The 20,903-nt window shown below is 39.0% G+C and overlaps 1 protein-coding gene across 10 annotated transcripts in view; it reads right to left on the bottom strand.

The window, feature by feature from the left end:
- DMD (dystrophin) overlaps window positions 1-20,903 on the bottom strand; it is a 1,301,546-nt gene that overhangs the window by 759,540 nt on the left and 521,103 nt on the right. For all 10 annotated transcript variants that reach the window (XM_054189211.1, XM_054189212.1, XM_054189209.1 and 7 more), the window contains 3 exons: window positions 19,817-19,996; window positions 13,278-13,453; window positions 1,007-1,130 (listed from right to left, as the gene is read on the bottom strand). In XM_054189211.1, the coding sequence (XP_054045186.1) occupies window positions 1,007-1,130; window positions 13,278-13,453; window positions 19,817-19,996 (480 nt within the window). The remainder of the gene's footprint in view (window positions 1-1,006; window positions 1,131-13,277; window positions 13,454-19,816; window positions 19,997-20,903) is intronic.

Raw genomic sequence — 20,903 nt, forward strand, 5'->3', positions numbered from 1 at the left:
AACCTAAATGAGATCTGAACAAATGTGGCAGGTAGTGGCCTCCCAGCCCCAATGTTTTTCCTCAGCACCAACACAGGCAAGGCAAGAGCTGCTGGGAACTCCAGCTGGCACCAGAGTTGGTGGTTGGTGGAGATAGGTGAACCACAGCTAGCTTTGCTTCACCTATCTCCACCCCTTTACTTGCAGCCATCACCACCTCCTCAGAAGCAAAGAAAAGAAAGGAGGTGGAAAGTGAACCATGGCTCCTGGACCCTTTAATGCTTTCATAAAGTCTTAGAAACTGACAATATGAGGCGGAACATCTTATCGGTTAGGGAAATCTGGCAGTGCAGGTACCTAGCGTAATATCTAGGTCAAGACTAGCTAATCTGCCATCCTTGAAATTGTTATGTTCCTCAAAATGGGAATATATGAAGGGGAGACAGCAGCATTTTCTTTTTATTGTTATTCTTGTTTCTTTTTAATTTTACCTACAATGAAGACTGAAGCACTCAGAAAATTAACTGTAAATCTATTTATGTAGTACATAATCCCACTACCCCAGTATCGAAGCATTTGAACCCATCAAATCTTCTCTGTATATTTGATCCATTTTGTATATTGTTTATGTATAGATATTTATGTATATTTCATGTAACATGAAGTGGTGCCATGAACTAAATTCAGGAGACTACATTGTAATGGATACTTACTAGCAGTAATATTATGATAACATTAACAATTACATTAAAATTATTGCAAGAAAAATATGTTTTAACATGAAATTTTAAAACGTATATTTAGAGTCAGGAAATTCAGTGTTCCTCAATCTTATCACAGCTAATTTATGATAGACAAGCAGACAGTGAGAAAAAAGCAGCAGGAAAACTAACTTCAACAGAGTAACGGTGTTCCTTCTGTTTGAGTTCTAGGAGTATGTATCACCATATATTTTAATGAAGTTTCACGATATACTACGATACTATAAGACAAACTAAAACACATATATATGAGTACTTTCTCCTACATTGACTCTTTCTCTGAGATCTGAGAGATTGCCTTCCTTTCGAAATATCGCAAACTCAGGACTCTGAAGCACTGCTTCTGAGCGGGTCATCCAGCTATGGAGCTCTGTTGTATCCGAATCAAACCTAAGAGACAGAGAAGTTCAGTAAGACATTTTGTTTACACATAAAGTTTGTAAAAATAGCATTGACAGTAAACATGTTTAACTGGTTGTTTAAACAAGTGAACAAGCAGCAATTTCTCTCAGCAAATGACAGTTTTAAACCGCCCATATTTCATTAGATAGCTCATAAAACTATTCAGTCTAAAATCTGGAAACACAGAAGTAATTTTTCATTTTTAAGACCGTGATTTGACAGCTGAACAGATGCAACAATTTTCACAATAAAGATGCTGATTTTACAAGCTGATGTTTTTTGGAAGACATGAAACAAGTGGCTCTCACACTGAAGAAAGTGTATCACAAGTTCTGTTGGCTCAGCTGAGGATGTGAGGCCTATCTGGCTCACCAAATGCAGCGTTCATACCTGTAAGATTTCTGTCCCAGCTTGTGCTGATGATATTATGAAGGATATTCAAGCAGGAAATATGACCATTAGATGACAGTGTTTTCAAAGTGACTCAAATTTGTTGTAGAATGTAATTACTAATCAACAGCAGATTATAATTTTCCTACAGCTAAAACTTTAAAAAGTGCAAATTAAGATTTCCAACTCTCTGCCTACACTTTTTAACTAGATTTTACTGTACAATCTTTTTTCTTACAGTCTGGATTCTCTCATCAACTCCTTTAAAACTGATCTTAATTTTTGTTATCTATTCAGAAGGTAGCAGTTCAAACTGAAGGTTACCATATGCAGCGATTTAAATTGCTGAATTGTAGAAAAATCAAACTGTGATTCAGTACCTAATGAAGTTTTTAAAACAAGAGGCTTGAGACAATTTTTTTCCACAGTTGTGCTAAACTGCTTTCTTGATTGCATTTCTTCATTGCATCACATGTTCTTGAGTATTCAGGGAGCTGGCGGGAGAGCTCACCAAGCCTCTCTCCATCATTCATCAACAATCCTGGTCAACGGGGCAGGTGCCAGATGACTGGAGGGTGGCTAATGTGACGCCCATCTACAAGAAGGGTCGGAAGGAGGATCCAGGAAACTACAGGCCTGTCAGCCTGACTTCTATACCAGGAAAGATGATGGAGAGGATCATCTTGAGTGAGCTCTCACGGCAAGTGCAGGGCAGCCAAGGGATCAGGGCCAGCCAGCATGGGTTTAGGAAAGGGAGGTCCTGCTTAACCAACCTGATCTCTATCTATGACCATGTGACCCGCCTTCTGTATGCGGGGAAGGCTGCGGACGTTGTCTGTCTGGACTTTGGTAAGGCCTTTCACACCGTCCCCCACAGCATTCTCCTGGAGAAGCTGGCGAATCATGGCATAGACAAGTGTACTCTTCACTGGGTTAAAAACTGGCTGGATGGCCATGCCCAGAGAGTTGTGATTAATGGGGTGAAATCCTCTTGGCGACCGGTCACCAGTGGTGTCCCTCAGGGCTCAGTTTTGGGGCCAGTTTTGTTTAATATCTTTATCAATGATCTGGATGAGGGGATTGAGTGCACCCTCAGTAAGTTTGCAGATGACACCAAACTAGGTGGCAGTGTTGATCTGCTTGAGGGTAGGAAGGCTCTACAGGGGGACCCGGACAGGCTGGATCGATGGGCCAAGGCCAACTCTATGAGGTCCAATAAGGCCAAGTGCTGGGTCCTGCATTTTGGTCACAACAACCCCAAGCAACGCTACAGGCTTGGGGAAGAGTGCCTGGAAAGCTGCCCAGCAGAGAAGGACCTGGGGGTGCTGATGGACGGCCAGCTGAACATGAGCCAGCAGTGGGCCCAGGTGGCCAAGAAGGCCAACAGCATTCTGGCTTGTATCAGGGATAGCGTGGCCAGCAGGAGCAGGGAAGTGATCGTGCCTCTGTACTCGGCACTGGTGAGGCCTCACCTCGAGTCCTGTGTTCAGTTCTGGGCCCCTCTGGACAAGAGGGACATTGAAGTGCTGGAGCGTGTCCAGAGGAGAGCTACCAGGCTGGTGAGGGGTCTGGAGACCAGGTCATATGAGGAGAGGCTGAGGGAGCTGGGCATGTTTAGCTTGGAGAAGAGGAGGCTGAGGGGAGACCTCATTGCCCTCTACAACTACCTGAAAGGAGGTTGGAGAGAGGTGGGTGTTGGCCTCTTCTCCCAGGTGAATAATGACAGGACCAGAGGAAATGGTCTGAAGTTGTGGCAGGGGAGGGTTAGATCAGATATGAGGGAGAATTACTTTACTGAAAGAGTGGTCAGGCACTGGAGCAGCCTGCCCAGGGAGGTGGTTGAGTCACCATCCCTAGAGGTGTTTAAGAAACGTCTAGATGTGGCACTTCAGGGCATGCTCTAGTGGCAGAAATTGTAGGTTGTTTGGTTGGACTTGATGATCTCAAAGGTCCTTTCCCACCGTGAAGATTCTATGATTCTGATTCTTATATTTATATCTCGTTTATAACTGATTTTCCTTTTGCAGCAATACAATGAAAGCAATAGAACATAAAGACCTAGAAAAAAAGAATCAGATGTATCTTTCAGTTTGTTCTATAAATATAGGTTGTATCATTTACATGCAATTGAAAATCTACTAAAAAAAGAACCTGAATTCCAATTATACCTTGGGAGGAATTAATTCTTTATAACAATATGCTCAATATTTATAAGAACTACAGTACAAGGATGTAACGTAAAATCAGGTGCTACAGAAATCTACACACACAGAAATGAAAACATAATACAAGAGTTCCATATTTGATCAAGTATTTATGCCTCCCTTTTTTTCCTTCTGCACTGTGACCTTTGTGACTCCATTTAACAACATGGTGTGAAAGACTGAGCAATAAATAATGAAAGCAGAAGAAAAAAGAATCACACACTGTCTTAATCCCAGCCCAATATTCTATATTCAAATTATAAACTCTTAGGAATACTGTTGATAAAGCAACTCCCCATAATACTATTTGAACACTTATTAAAGGAGAAGAAATATGACTGTGAAGTAATGAAACGTGCAGAAATCTTAATTTTATAAAGAATTGTAAATTCGGGGGTGGAAGGAAAAGAAAATTCCTGCATGATTCAGCGAATCTCTGTGCCGGTACCAGATTCTCATCCCTGAAATTGAACTGTGCTGCCAGTTAAGAGCTTCCTACCTCAGCTTTATTTCTGATCCTACATAACATTAAATCAATTGTAATGCTTGAAATATAATGTTATCTGCCATTCTCCATATAATAACTGCATATTTAATAAATGTTCTCATGAAATTTTAAGACTAGGAGACACCATAAAACTGGAATACTGTGTATTCAACAAGATGCAAGCATTAACTCCATAACTATCTGATAATCTGAAATCTATCTGATTTCAGCAGAATGATGAAAGCATATTTTTGCAACTATGACTTAGGACTGTTCAACACATTTTAAGGTAGAGAACACCCAATTTTAAAGCTAATGGTCTGGATTACAACATAAAAACATATAAATCTGTATATAAATTATCTATAATCAAGATCTAATTATGATTGCCACACCTCTGCCAAATATAAGAAGGATCGGTGACGTGAAGTTCTACCAAAGTAGTCTCTAGGACAAAGTAGTGCTCTTGAAGTCCACAATAAGGAATACATTAAGTTAGTTAAATTAGAGCAGCTGCCTAAGGACTGTTATTTCACTCAAGAATTGCTGAGCTACAGCAAAGCCCCCAAATCCAGCGTATACTTTATTCAAAAAGACTGAACAGTAACGCTGTACTGCCCTCTGTTTCACACAAGTATCTGGTTTGGGCCTTGCCAGCAACACAGGCAAAATGAGAAACAAGGGAATCTGTTTTAAGAGTTAAGACAGAATTTGGTCAGCCTAGAGGTTTCTCTGCTATATGGGACTGCCACCCTGTCCACCTCTGGTTCTTCAAACTCAGTAAGCACTGTACAAACCAGTCCCCAAAATCAGGTTATGGAAAGTGTTGCCCCTCCCTGCTTCCAACATGCTCTCCATTCCCCACTCTCCTCGCAGTCAGCAACCGTATAGGCAAAGTACACAATAAAGTAATGACCGCTTCTTTCACCTTACTTAAATCTATACCTAAACCTGTCTCTCTCGCTGCTGTCAGCTATTATGGCAACTAGGATGTTTGGCACAAAGCAGCAGTAAACTGGAGAAGACCACAGAACGTCAGACATCTGATAACAATGAAGATGAGTTTACCAGTCGCTCAGTACCAAACTCCCTTGGCTGCAGGGAAAATTGTATTACTTCTGGTGCTTGCTCCATTCTCAAACTGCAGGTAATTAGGACCCCAGAGACCAGCTTTCTGAAGAACAGCCTGGTATTAGCCTGGCATAGGATGGAAACTGACAGAGCAAAATGTTTACCAGTGATCATTTCTTCATTTCTTAAAAAAAAGGAGTAGGCCCCTGCCTCTGCAACATCCCCCCTCAAAGAGGAATGGGAGAATTTGGGACAGTTTTTATAGTACAACAAAATAATCAGGAACACATCCAACGGCCCAAAGATTCATCAGATGGTGGTAAGTATTAGCCACAGCAGACAGCGTCTTGACAGAGCTGATCTCAGATAACAGATTGCTCTGTCACTTGCAGTTTCTTCCAGAGATAAATATATCTCCACAAAAAAAGCCTCCTGCCCTCAAAAGGGCTGCAAAGAGGGGGCAGAAAAGGATTAAAAGGCATGGAAGTTAATTCTAAGTAGCTTTTTGCAGCACATAAATATCCTTAACATATAGACATTTTTCAATTACCTTGGAAAAAAAATATTCTCTCTTCTGTTGAGCTTGTATAAAGCCAGGAAATAGAGGCAGAATATGGCACTTAATCATTCCACTATGATGATTGGACATTTCCTTTCTGAGCACAGCTGCAGTTACAAACTATATTAACTCTAGATTGATATCAAAGGATCAATATAGTCTTTAAATCTCCTAAGTACAACAATGCTTTTGACATAAAAAAGTAATGCAATATTACCTTTCTGACCCAATAAAGTTGAGTGCATGTAGGATTTGTTAAAATAAATCCATGGAAGACACTAAAACCAAATCACTTGAGATGATTACTCTAAATAATTACCTTACTTCAATGTGCACGTTAGGTTGCTCCCCACCTAAAAATTCAATCTGCAGCAGAGGATTTATTCTTTACGCAGCACTCATGGTTTAGTTTTTCAATTAGTCTTTCCTTCTGCTATTCCACAAGAGAGATACTATCTTATACTGCTCTCACTGCCCTCTCTCGGCAGACAAGCACATGTCAGCTGAGTTCGTTTACAGTCTCTTACTCCAGAGCATGTCTGAAAAAACATCTTCACATTTTTAATCCATGCCATTCAAATTTTCATGGAAGTCCCCCACAAATTGATTTTCTGGATCATACCAAGCCATATGCCCACCTCAGATTCCCACTCAAAACTCCCTTGCAGAGATCACCACATTTACTTGTTCAAAAATGATTCTTTGTTCTAGCTTTCCCTTCCTTTTCTGTATTAAATACGCAATAAACCTCACCTTTAAGGCATTTCACAACTTACCTGCATTTTGTTTTTCTATGCATGGAATTTCTAACCCAAATACCCAGCAGAGTGTGATACTCAAGTCCTACCACAAGTCCCCTGTTAATCAAATACCTTCCGCAAACCACAAAGTAACAGCAAGTGTTAATTTGTTTATATTTCACAATAAAAACAAATGCAATTTTTATTAATAATCAAAGGGCTGACTGACTATAAACCTTCCATCTGTGCAATTTACCTTATAAAGTTCTATTGTGGTCCTTATAGCCAACATCATCTAGCAAAAGACAATGGTGTATTTTAAACTCATCATTTTGCCTTTTGTTTTTTACACGCTGCCACGGTAAGATAATGACAGTGAAGTAATGTCCGTGAACCGACCTTCCACGTATTTATACAACAACTTGGATGTTGTACAAGTTCACATATGAACACAAGTCATGAAGTACCCTGTTGTCATGTGGCTATCACGGAGTATAATCCTTTGCTCATTTGTTTTTTCCTTCCCTCCCCAAACAAAACCGCACCAGGCATGTCACCACTGTGTATCTTGGGCAGACTAAGACCATTTGCCCACATATTGAGCTGGCAGGGAATGATACAACTCAGATCCAAGAACAACATTACGGAATTACTGCATGACTGGACTGAAATGCCCAGCTCACCATTGATGTTCCTCAGCTTGTAGCTCTTTGCTGCCTAGAACATGTCAAAGAACAACTTTGCAGTATACAATGCCCACAGGCAGAATTATTCTGTGATGAACTAATTCCCTGCTGTCTATATTCCTCCTCTATATTTGTATCTGATGCGCCATTAGTTGATAAACAGTATTGTTCTTATCTCCTAATTCAACAGCTTATTTGTCCTAATAAATATTTTTCCCTTCCTATTTTTTTTAGTTCAGTCCTCAAATAATTTTATTTCCTTCCTGAATGATATTCTGGAAATCCCTCTACACTTGTGATACATTTAGTTTAGCCTCATCAACATGAAGATCAGCACATTTCTGTAATGCACACCAAGGCATCAAAGAAAATACTATCGATCCCAAGTTTAAATTTTCAGAAACTTCACTAGTATCATCTTATCACCCTGATACTTCTCCTCCTTTAGCCACTTACCCATCCTACCCTTCCCCAGCCTGAGCAGTAAATCCTGAACTGTAACACGGAGTGCTTTGCAGACATTCTGATAGATCCACTACATTTCTCGTATGTAAGAAATCACTTATGGCTAAGGCAAATTACAATCTAGAGGTTGTTGTAGAGTACGTTCATTAACAGCATTTGCCTTCAGCAAACAGCCAGTGGCTAGAGATGCAAAGCTGTTTTAAATCCAGTCATCATGCCTTCCAGTGAGTGTCAATTGCTATCACTCCTACACTATAGAGGTAATTTCAGACACTAGATGTGAAGAATAATATATATTCTCAGTATATTTGTCACTATGCCATTTCTCACCTCACAAATAGGATTAAGAGTTAAAAACCAATGAGCGCTAAGAAGTTATAAAGTGTCCATGTTTACAGACCTCAACTTACCCGTGCCTCTTCTCATACTCTAAGTGAAAATGTTCATAAATGATCCCTCCTATAAATGACAGTAAACTATCCTGTTGTGTGTCTCAGTCACCTTTTCCTTTCCTCTGGCACTGGCTACACAGTTACAACACTGAAACCAAGGATCACCAGGAAAATTGAAGACATGGCTTTCCTCTTTTTAGATTTGCTAAATAGTGTGAGATAACAACACAAGAGCAAAAGCTGCCTTTCAATGAGAGGATAAGGGTGACAGCCCAATGCAGTTGCTGTAAAAGTGCTAAACAATCAGCATAAAGTTCTGACTAAATAATTCACTGGACAGCGAGGGGCTATTTGAAACAACGGCTATCAACAAACCACTTTGAATAAGTCATTATAATTTTTCTTTGATATATTTTTCTACAAAAATCCAAAGTTTTCTAAGTAATGTGGTATTAGAATTCCAAATATAGTAATTTTCAAAGAAATGAAGGCTACTCTCTTTCCAAGTAATTATGTTAACACTTGTTAAATGAAAAAAAAACACTAGATGGAGCAACTGTCCTATTTTAATATGCCTTTCTCTTCAAAGGGCGTAAAGTCTCTTATCAAATCTGAAGATTAACATTATATCCATAATAATGTTATGACAAATAGACTTTCCTTGGAAACATTAGGAAGCATGTACAAAGTTATTTACTAAGTGGCAAAGAAAGGTATCTTTGGACATTATTCAAGAACATTAATATTACAAATATGTTTAAATTAAATGTTAAGCAGCTCTAACCTGTTTGCTATTTTAAAAACCCACAATGAACAGAGTAATTTTCAGATTTTTCTATGCTACAGATGACCTTTTTTTTCCAGAATATGTAAATACCATGAAAATATTATCTTGCAACCCCACTTTCTCCCATCTACAGTGTTTTTTGTCCTAAAATTTCAGCTGTGTTACATTTATCTCTAGTCCTAATGACTAATACAAAATTTCAAGACCTTTATTACACAGCTCCAAGTTTTTTTCCCTTCTCAGTTTCAAATTAATTCCTTCAGTCGAAAAGGAGCTCTCCTATGACCAGTAACAGAACTTAGCTCATGCCTGAGCTATGCTGAGATTTTTAAGCATCACTTTTGAGGTAGTTTCATATTTTTTGGGGGGGTGGAAGAGGAGGAAATAAAAAAAAAGTCATCTGCTTCTTATCTCTGCTTTCCAGCACTTCTAGTAAAAAGTTGCTTTAGGAGGCAAGAAAAAGCAACAGCTTCTTTCCCATGCATTTATGCCATAGTGAATTTGGGCAACGGAAGTGGGATATTCACTCCTGTGTATGATATTGGTCTACACATCAAATTGCTTCGCTCAATTTCTTCGGTATAAATGGAGTCTCCCATACTTCTAATCCTTCCAAAGCACTTGGAAATGTAAAAATAAAAAGCATTCAGGAAGCCTGATGCTTCAATCTTAGCCATCAGTTGTTTCTCCTCGGCTAAGTAGCTGGAGATCATACTCCTGCAGGGGGGTTGGAACTAGATGATCTTTAAGGTCGCTTCCAAGTCAAACCATTCTATGATTCTTACGCAGTTCACTAACGCAACATTCACAGAGTAGCCAAACTACTCTTTCTTCCTCCTTGAAACTAAGCATCTAGCCATTCACAATGCAGGTGCAGCGCATCTTTAAGACATCCTCTAGTCTTTCTAAATTATTTAGCTCACAGGAAAGCAAATCTGGAGCACAAATCTTTCCAAGCATGGCAATGGAGCCTGATGAATTTATGTCAGGCATACTCTTCTACAATAACAACACTGACTAAAGCTTGAGAAGAGCTGAAAGGAGATGACAAAACCCGGAAGCATTATTCACCACCTCAAAAAAGCCCCAACCCCCAACATGTCTTTTCCCCCGTCCCCAAAAATACCAGGCAAGAGCATGCAGTGTGTTGTACCAGATCTGCCAATAATACAGCTGCAAGTAACCACAGTCTCCGATTTGATAATATATCCTATTTTCTGTACAAGGATCTATCAAATTTATATTTATATTTATATTTATATATTTATATCCTTGCTAGTTGCAATGCTTTAGACAAACAACAGCTAAAACACTTACAGAATTTATAATTCTCAGTTTGTGTAAAACAAGGTATTTCTGAACACAAGCAGTTCCTCTAATCCGACTAACTCCTGCCCACCAGTAGTTTCCTCACATGATGACTTAGAAGTCTGTAGTCTGCTGTATCCTGCTAGTTTTACTTTCAGTATTGAGGCAAATCAAAAGAGTATGAGCAAGAAGGAAGATATAGACTAATATTACTGTACTGGTTTTGGCTGGGGTGGCGTTAATTTTCTTCACAGTATCTGGTATGAGGCTATGTTTTGGATTTGTGCTGAAAACAGGGATGATAACACAGGGGTGTTTTCATTACTGTTGAGCAGTGCTCACACAGAGTCAAGGCCTTTTATGCTTCTCACACCACCCCACCAGTGAGTAGGCTGGGGGTCCACAAGAAGTGGGAGGTGATAGCTGTCCCCAACTGGCCAAAGGACCATATGACATCATCCTCCATGTACAAAGCTGGGGGAAGAAGAAGGAAGAGGGGGACATTCAGAGTTATGGCATTTTATCTTTCCAAGGAACTGTTACACATGATGGAGATGGCTGAACACCTGCCTGCCTATGGGAAGTAGTGAATGAATTCCTTGTTTTGCTTTGCTTGGGCGTGCAGCTTTTGCTTTACCTGTTATGCTGTCTTTATCTGAACTCACGAATTTTCTCACTTCTACCCTTCTGACTCTCTCCCCCATGCCCCCAGGGGGAAATAAGCTAGGGTTAAATGACAATTATCTACTTAATAGATGAGAAAGGAACTCATGCTGCCAACTGGTCTCCAACTATATAATAATGCATAGCCACTTACGGCAACAACTTTTTTGAAGGATTGTAAAATATAGGTTTAAGAACTTCATTTAGTTTTAACTAAGATAATGCTTTCCTTTATAACAGCAGATTCACAATTCACTTCCTTATATTTAGGTCAAGTAAGATTGGATTGAGAGCAGCCCTGAGGTGAAGGACTTGTGGGTGTTGGTTGATGAGAAGCTCAACATGAGCAGGCAATGTGTGCTCGCAGCCCAGAAAGCCAACTGCATCCTGAGCTGCATCAGAAGCAGCTTGGCCAGCAGATCAAGGGAGGTGATTCTGCCCCTCTACTCTGCTCTGATGAGACCCCACCTGGAGTACTGTGTGCATCTCTGGAGCCCCCAACACGAAAAGGACACGGACTGTTCAAGTGAGTCCAGAGGAAGGCCATGAAGATGATCAGAGGGCTGGAGCACCTCTACAACAGGCTGAGAGAATTGGGGTTGTTCAGCCTGGACAAGAGAAGGCTCCAGGGAGACCTTCTAGCAGCCTTCCAGTACCTAAAGGAAAGTGCCCAAAGGAAAGATGGGGAGGGCCTCTTTATCAGGGAGTGGAACAATGGGATGAGGGGTAACAATTTTAAACTGAATGAGGGGAGATTTAGATTAGATATTGGGAAGAAACTCTTTACTGTGAGGGTGGTGAGACATTGGAACAGGTTGCCCAGAGAAGATGTGGATGCTCCATCCCTGGAAGTGTTCAAGGCCAGGCTGGATGGGGCTTCGAGCAACCTGGTCTAGTGGAAGGTGTCCTTGGGCCATGGCAGGGGGGTTGGAACTAAATAATTTTTAAGGTCCCTTCCAACCCAAACCATTCTATGATTCTATGAAGTAAGACCATTCCTAAAATACTTAGTTTGGAAAAAAAAAAGTGAAAAGTTTAAAAATACCAATTATTGGAACACTTGAAAATTTATGGGGAATTTCCAGTCTTAATCTTTCAATTTCAAAATTAAGAATGCCAATATTTTCAAGGCAGGGACCATGCCTTAACATAGGTTTACTCTTGCATATAAGACAAAAGGGCCTCAGTCCTGTTTGAGATTTTGCACATTAGTACTGAAACATTAACAACAGTACTAATGCTTATAATGTCTGCTAAGTAAAAAGATTGCCATCTAACAATTCCTTGAACAAATTCGAGAATTGTGAGTCTGGCGATAGTCATGTACAGTGTTCTTAAATAATGAGGTTAAACTAGAAAACTTATTTTTAGAATGGTTGACGAGGGATAAGATAAATCCCACTTCAAATGCATACGTATAAAAAAAGGTACCTCTAAGTATCTATTTTTTCAATGACATACTCCTCAATTAAAAAAAAAAAGTCAGATTTCTCCTATTCCTGTTGTATCTCAATCTTAATAAGTTAAAGACTATTATACAAGAAAATAATTTATCATTGAAAACACTTTGGATTAAACAAAGATATTTTCTATAGAAATGAGACACTGAATGCAGTTTCCCGTTTCTTTCAGTCCTTAAATCTGTTACCTTGGAATTCATATGTTTATCTGAGTATCAAAAAATCATTTCCAAAATGAACATTACAATGAGCGTTTGAAGTCTATCTTCTTAACATTTTATTCAGAAATACAGTGCTTGAGCCAATTCTACTTAAACTTATCAGAAATTTTTCTTGCAACTTTAATAAGTGTTCAGTATTAGTCTAAAATCCCTTGACACTTGTACTTGGAGTTACACAGGAAAAAAATCTGAAAATAATGAAACTGCACGTTTCACCAAATATTACATCTGCTTCGGCAGAACTGTTAGTTCTACTGCTGACTCACAAGCATACAACTTGAACTTTAGAAATGAGGCAACATCTGCACTACGAGTCTTCTAACTATTAAAAAATTCTTTTTAAAGAATGTAAAAGGCTGAGAACTAATGCAATGCTTCTTGTCCTTCATGTTTCAAGGCTATAGTCAAGTGGCAGCCCCACAATGCCATACATAAGGACTTCTGACTACAATTACTATCATAATGGTGTCGACGTAATGATTAACATTCTGTACTGCTAAATAGTTGGAGTAGAAGCACAAAAAAATCCACAGCTCATCCTGAGTAAAGAAAGATAATAAGGAATTTGTACCTTAATAGAGAACAGAAATATAATTTTAATCTCAAAAAATTATACAGACAGCTATTGCAGTGCAATGACTATTTTTGCATTCTCATCCCAACTCTATCAGCATTCTCTCTCTGTCTCTTATTGATTCTCACCTCTTCCTAATTTCTGAATCCACAAGGAGTTGCCTCTTTTTGTGTGGTGGAGGTGGTGGGAGTTCCTCTTTAGCATGCTTAACCAGGATTTGTTCTCTTGTGGTCACCATAGTTACGGTTTCCATTACAGTTGTCTGCGTTAGTGACGTCTGAGTGGTAGTGACAGCCTGCGAAATCTGTGAGAAGTATGAAAACAGAGGTCACACATTGTTTGAAAGACTTCAGTAAAGACTGTTTGGAGTAGCAATAGAAAATAATGAGAAACTGCTCCCGTCTGATCATAGGCTGACCTTCAGAAAAAAAACAACCACTATCTGCAAGTCAAACCAAATTGTTCTATCTGACTCATGCTGTGTGAATATGGTATCTGCAGAAGTCAATATCAAGATCAGAAAAGATCCTACACAGAGCAAACTTAACGGCTCCCTCTAAATCATGCTGAATGAAGGAAAGAAATGAATGGACAATTTTATGGGGGAATTGAATGATAGCAAATATATAAAATGTTACTATTGCTGTATGTTACTCTGCCTCCATTCTGAAGATTTATTCCTTGAGAAGTGATAAAGGCATGGTAAGCGCACTAAATTACCAATTTTTATTTTTACCATTTATAAGAATTTTCAAACTAGAATGTAATTCATCACAATCTACTTGCACAAAAGGGCAGTTAGCTTTCGGTCAGAAAATCTTAAATTAGAAAACACACACTAGAAGGCACACTAATTTGCATCATTTTTATTTCATAATTAAAAACTAGCGTTAAGGGGTGATAACAGATATAAATACGCATAACGTGTAACACTGTAAACACTACCAATCTAATGCATTTAACTTTGCCCTGTAATATGAAAACAAAACCTTAGTATAGTTCAGCTGCACTAAAAAAAAAGGAACAATGAGAAATATTTTCTGCTCATATATGTTTGACAGATACTGGTTGTACGTGTACTGCTCATTTATATTTGTTTCCATATAACACAAAACTACAAATTTCCCACTTAAACATGTGAAGCTGTTCTTAAGTCCCTTGAGTAATGAGAAATGGGTCACTTCTTTTTTTGGTTCTGTCACATGATGGGTTATTTGTCAAAATGCTCTAGTTACAGCTCGAATGATCACCTCACAGTTTAGGGGCAGTGAAACGGAAAATAAAAAGAAGTTATACCAGAAGCAGGAAAAGCTGTGCGCCAGAAGAGCCCTGCTTCTTTGCTTATTGCCAATGTGCAAGAAATAGAAAGGCCTTCCGATCCAGCAACAGGAATACCAGTATCTAAAATTCCATGAAAATATATGCACATACTTATATAATCTATTAGTTCTTGCATCAGTAACTCAGTAAGAGTATTGAGTTACCTTAGTTATTGAGACATCAGTGTTTCTATAAACAATGGAGAAGAGGCATACCAGGTAATTAACTATAACTCCTTTCCCACAATACTTCCTTATATTGAAAAAATAGTGTGACATAGAAAGGGGGATATGGCTACCAACCAGACTCTTCTCAGCAGGCAACACCAGTAAAGTGAAAAAAACCTTGGAAAAAACCAAGTTCCTCCCAACACTGCTGAAATGTTTCACATGTTCTTCAAAAGCAAAAAGTCTTTCTGTTCTTTGTCCAGTCTGCCGGTTAAAGTGATGAGTAGGGAAGTCCATTACAACTGTAATTTTGGCAATATTTCTTAAAGCAGTCAGCTCAATGCTATGCGTCCCCCTCTAGAAATGCCCATCTGTCTAGGCTTTGGAGCAGAATCTGGACTACTCAGAAGACCACAAAATTAAGATTCAAAGCAGATTTTTTTTTTTTTTATCTCTGGATTAATTATATCAATTGGAGTAAGATGCTTGTGAACTGCAGGGACTTAGCTAATGTAAGAACTACATAAAATTTTGGAAGAGAAGAACACACAGTTGACTTTTTAATCACTGCAATATTATGTATTAATACTCTTGTTTTAGTTCCCTTAACAAGATGTATTGACTTCGATATTTTCAACTACAGAAATCATGAGAATAATAAGTAAACATTTCCATATGGTTTTATTAAAACTTTATACAGCATTCTTTTCAATTTAATTTTTAATTAATTTTATTTTGGGACAGAAAGGAAAAGCAAATTAAGGCTTCTGAAGTCCAGGGCTCTATGAAATTTGAGTATAATGCCTAATGTCATCTTTCCCTGGGTTTATTCTGTAGCTAAGAACACTCCAAATAATTGCTTGCTCCTTATATGCAGTTTTGGTACAATCTCCCTTTCCTCTTCTCACAAAATTCTTATCACACTCAGCTTTATCCAAAAATCAATGATAGGATGATGTTTCTGACACCCGAGGTCATATCCCGTCATGTTTCCATTTGCCAATCAATACCATGGTACAGTTTACAGTGAAGAAGGTGTAAAACAGAACAAACCACAGCTAGGGCACTGTAGGAATCATCTGCAGCACACTGCCAATTACACAGGAGTAGCAGTTTCAACTGGTGATTGGGAACTGAGCTTCAAAAGCAGGCAATTACCATATGCACAGGGCAGTCAAGTCACAACGCTGTGGGGGGGTAATGATTTACATGTCAAAACAGTAAAGAAGTATTTTTCAAGCTTAATCAATAGGAGTGGAGGTTAAATACTATATAGTGCAAATGGAGAATGGAGATGTGAATTTGAAGTTGATAATCATTCTAATTAGAGGCTGGGTAAAACTGAAAGGTACTGACCATTACACCGCAACATAACTCTGCAAGATGATGGCCAGCAGATCCAGAGAGGTGATTCTCCCCCTCTACTCTGCTCTCCTGAGACCCCACCTGGAGTACTGTGTCCAGCTCTGGAGCCCTCAGCACAAGAAGGACATGGATCTGTTGGAGCAAGTCCAGAGGAGGGCCACGAAGACGATCCGAGGGCTGGAGCACCTCTCCTGTGATGACAGGCTGAGAGAGTTGGGGTTGTTCAGCCTGGAGAAGAGAAGGCTCCAGGGAGACCTTATAGCAGCCTTCCAGTACCTGACGGGGGCCTACAGGAAAGCTGGGGAGGGGCTGTTTGCAAGGGCATGTAGCGATAGGACGAGGGGCAATGGTTTTAAATGAGAGCAGGGTAGGTTTAGATGAGACATTAGGATGAAGTTCTTTCCTGTGAGGGTGGTGAAACACTGGAACAGGTTGCCCAGAGAGGTGGTGGAGGCCCCATCCCTGGAGACATTCAAGGCCAGGCTTGATGAGGCTCTGGGCAACCTGATCTAGTTGAAGATGTTGCTGCTTACTGCAAGGGGGTTGGACTAGATGACCTTTAAAGGTCCCTTCCAACCCGACACATTCTATGATTCTATGAAGGTGGTTTACATTTAAAGACTACACACAGCGTAGTGTTGTGCAGGAAGGAAGGAAGTTTTAAGGAAGATCCTTAAAAATATAAGGACATACAAAAAAGGAAGTAGCTTTTATTCACTTCCCTGACAAAAAAAACACCTCACCTTTTAAATCTAATCATTGAAGTGGTTTGTTTCATTTGTCTTATTCAAAGATGGTCCAAATAATGACATATAGTTTCCTCATCCCTCTAAGTTCCTGAGAAACAAATATGAATCTGAGAAGGGGTAATACAGACTAGGCCTTTAACGCTCTAGAAAATCATATGGAAAGTACTAAGGTGACTCACAAGGCTGCACGTTAAAAGTCTTTGAAAATACAATGCTTGCCTGCAGTTTCACATCAGCAAGCTCATCTTAGAAACATGTTAAAACTCATCTCTTTTCAGAGTGGACAAATTTAAACCTTCCTTTTCATCCTCTACAGGCAAATGTATGTACAAAGTGTGTACAGCACTTCAGTAGTTTTATGTCATTTTATTTCTCTTTTATACGGCAGCCTACTTTTAATGCCATCATTTATTACTGCCTTTGGAAGTGCCCTCCACCTGATAAACTCATAATTTTCCCTAACACTCACTTTTGGAGCTGTCATTTGTTCTTTGATGAAATGTATGTATGTGAGACAGGAAGTTCAGATGAGGAATGGTGTTTTCTTTAGTTTGAGAAGGTTTTCAGTACAATTTAGTGAAGCATAACGAACTCACCAAAGGTGGGTATAGACTTTCAAAAAGCTATGCATCTAGTCTAAGCAACTTGTCCTTGTCCTTGCTTCCACAGTGTGGTCAATGAAGGAAAGTTGACATTTTCATGATGAGGACAAACTGCTTTTCAGAGGTATCTCTCTGCTCTCTCACCCTTGCCATCCACTCACTGTAGCAGAAACTTCAGCCATGAGTCCAGATTAGATGCTTAAATTCAGCGGCGATGAGTTCGGCTAAATGTGGGAGGACTCACATTCTACTTTCTGCAATTTTCCTTTGGGATGTATAACTGCTTCCTATGACTAGTTGGAGAATCAGCTTTGAACTGAGCCTGAGGTTGTCTCTTTCATTTAATTTCATATTTTGTTAACAAATTAATCATTTAGTGACACTTTAGTAAGAGAGGGAGGGGAAATAACAAATGACAAAAACATAATTATGAAGGTACTATGAGAATTACTAACAAATGGAATAAAGTTAATTTTGAAGTCAATATCTAAATTTGATTAATAAAATGTGCATTTTCTGATAGATTTATTGAAAAATGTTGTATTTGTCACCCTCTTCCAACTCCTCTCCTCCCCATTTCATGATTAGAGAGAATAATTAGATCTTGTAGAGACATTTTCTTCTTGCAGTCTAAATGTGTCAATGAGCTCTGGAATGAATAAACATATAAACCCCACTAACGTTATCGGCCCTGCCTAAATAGAAACACATGGCAAAACGTACACCAGCAGTATTTCATAGGGGACATATCTAAACTGTGTAACAGTGCCTTAGGAAGCAGCCTTTCAGTTAGCACTGAGAGTGCAACGTCTCCAGAATTTGAAGCAATATGCCCACAACTGCATACCAACTCTATGCCAAGCAAAGCAGCCTCTCTTCTCCTTGGAGGAAGAGCTTATCAACTGAAGTGTGCTGCTACGACAAGACAGTTACACTGTTTTGGGAATCCGAAGTATCTCCCATTGGTGCTGCTCTAGGACATATGGACGCACAACCTCGGGATTGCTCACTTCACAAGAAGGCTCTCATTTCTGTAAGCTAAGTTCCATTTTCAGAACTAGTATCTGTTTTTAGGACTGATCAACAACCTAAATAATTCTTGAGCACTTTGAAGTGACTTACTGACTTCAAATCGTGTGACCCTAGCCATCCCAAGCACCTCTGGATTTTCGTCTGCATTGAACCAACAGGTTTCCTACAGCAAATAATAGAAGAATTAAATCAAATTTTCAACTGTTATAAATGCTGCGTAGCACAAACTGGTTTTGCCTTCTATTAATAGGTGAAATTGTACCCTTTCCCCATTTTCTTCTCCTCTGTTCTCCCAAACTGATTTTTCCAGCTTCAGCTACACGGGAAACCGTATCACAGACCAAACTAAGAGATTAAGGTACGAGTTGCAAGCAAGGTTACCGAGAGGTATTCAGATCACTACAGAAGTATAGCAGCTTTCATTTAAATACCCAAACATAAACTGATAGAAACATTAGTCTTTAGCAACAAAAAAGTGCAACACGCTCAAGGGAATTGAATCAAGCTGACCAGAACTGAGAGACCCTCCAGGGAGAGGACGGAGGTCAATGCAGTATAACTTTCTGCTCTGTGCCATCGTTTAAAAGTCTTAATGTCCATTTCCATTTCACCAGTCATACACTGATAGCAGAAAAATAACTCAAAATTAATGAGATAATGGAATTGAAAAAAGTGAGCTGATTTGGGTTTAAATCCAATAAGAAAGAGATGCTGACAGATGGCTAGGAAAAATAAATGGACATGTTTTCAGTACTACACCAGAGCACTGATTTTTGTTATCTAGTTTAAAAAATGTGGAACTTTAAAACCTGAATTTCTTTTTTAATATATTACAGTTCACATAAAGGAGCTGGGCAAAATAATAGCAGATTATATTATTTTTTTCATTGGCATTTTGGCTACAGGTATGGATTGATTGTTTTTCCTAAGAAACTTCTCTTTTTATGGCATCTCTTTTTAATCTGTAAATCAGCATAACATAAGCAGAAGTAAAAAACTAATCTGTTATAAACTTTCACTGTGGAAAAGAAATAAAAATAATTTCTCCTTAACTAGCAAACAGTTCTTACTAATTTCAGACTAAGTGCTATTCCACAGAGACAACCATAAAAACTGTGCATTTGAAGTGACCAACTATTATGGGTTAAAAATAAATTAAGTGGAAAAAGTATTTTCGTTATGGATTGTATCATCCCTGAAAACATAGCTAACAACGCAAGAAATTATAAAGAGAGATCAAAACCTAAAGAGATAAATAAAATTCTGGAAAGTTATATTATAGTTGTATTATGCTGGCCTAAAAATAAAACGTCTTAAGCAATCATGCAGAGAAAAAATTTAAAACAATCTAACAAACAGCACCAAAAGTACTTCAAGGCTTTGACCAGCAATTTCACTGTTACCAGCTGACAAAATGATGGTTTTAACAAACCTGTTTAGAACTGCTCTCCACCTTCTGCACAAGGCTATCCCAGCGCTGGGCAAAACTTTCAAGACGACTTTCCAACTTTTGAGCCACTGCTTTATTTTTCACCGCTACAAAGAGGTCTTGGCTGAGCGACTTCAGTTTACCCATCATTTGTCTTTTCATTTCTAGATCTCCTTTTAGGATCTGTTAAACAAAGTAACAGCAGGAAGAACAGTACTTCATACAGGGAAAAAACCAAAACCCAAACCCAAACCCAACAAACTTAGAAGATAAATCCTAAAGAGAGCACCACAAAGAATCGAAAACGGGTAAGGGTATTTCATACAAACTCCTATACTTCCATGCTGCTGTTACTGTAAAAACCGCTGGCAGAGCTGACGTAGTGGAATGGACACATTGCACTTCACAAAGCAATATAACATGACAGGTAGAGCAACTCCAGATATCACAGCATGCCTCAGGTGGCGACATAAATCAAAATGCTAACAGCAGTGTGACATTAATAACCTTAAAACTGCACCAACTTTAACAACTATATCAACATTTCAAACAATGTTTCTTTAAAGTTTTGTTGTACTTTGTCATATATTGCATATTAAAACTCACTGGGAAAAAACTGTTTTCTAGAAAAATAATATTTGACCCCAAACCAGGATGAAAAAAAAAACAAAACCCCAGGAGCCCTTCTGAGTGCCAAGGGAAGGGCCCTGCAGCTGGAAGCCTGGAAAGTCCTGTGTACAACCATTGTGCTCTGCAAGCCTCCCTCCAGCTTGAACCCATGGATGCCGACAGAAAAGAAGAAATCACCAGTCTTCACATCTCTGCTGCAGTAAACTGCCAAGGGATCTTGAAACTCTCTTCACAGATCCAAGGGTCATCCATCGCTCCAGTTCTCACCTGGGTTTATTTTTTAATGACTCTACTGATTTACTCCCTTGATTTTCATACTTTAAGCATTCATACTCTACACCCTAATCTGTGCTAACCATGGCCAAATTTTGAACTCTGCAACTGAGGACTGCAATCTAATCCCCAAGGCAAGAAAGGGATAATTGAACAAATGTTTAGACAACAGAATTTAGTCTACGTA

Source organism: Rissa tridactyla, chromosome 1 (assembly GCF_028500815.1).
Source record: "Rissa tridactyla isolate bRisTri1 chromosome 1, bRisTri1.patW.cur.20221130, whole genome shotgun sequence".
NCBI classification, from domain to species: domain Eukaryota; kingdom Metazoa; phylum Chordata; class Aves; order Charadriiformes; family Laridae; genus Rissa; species Rissa tridactyla.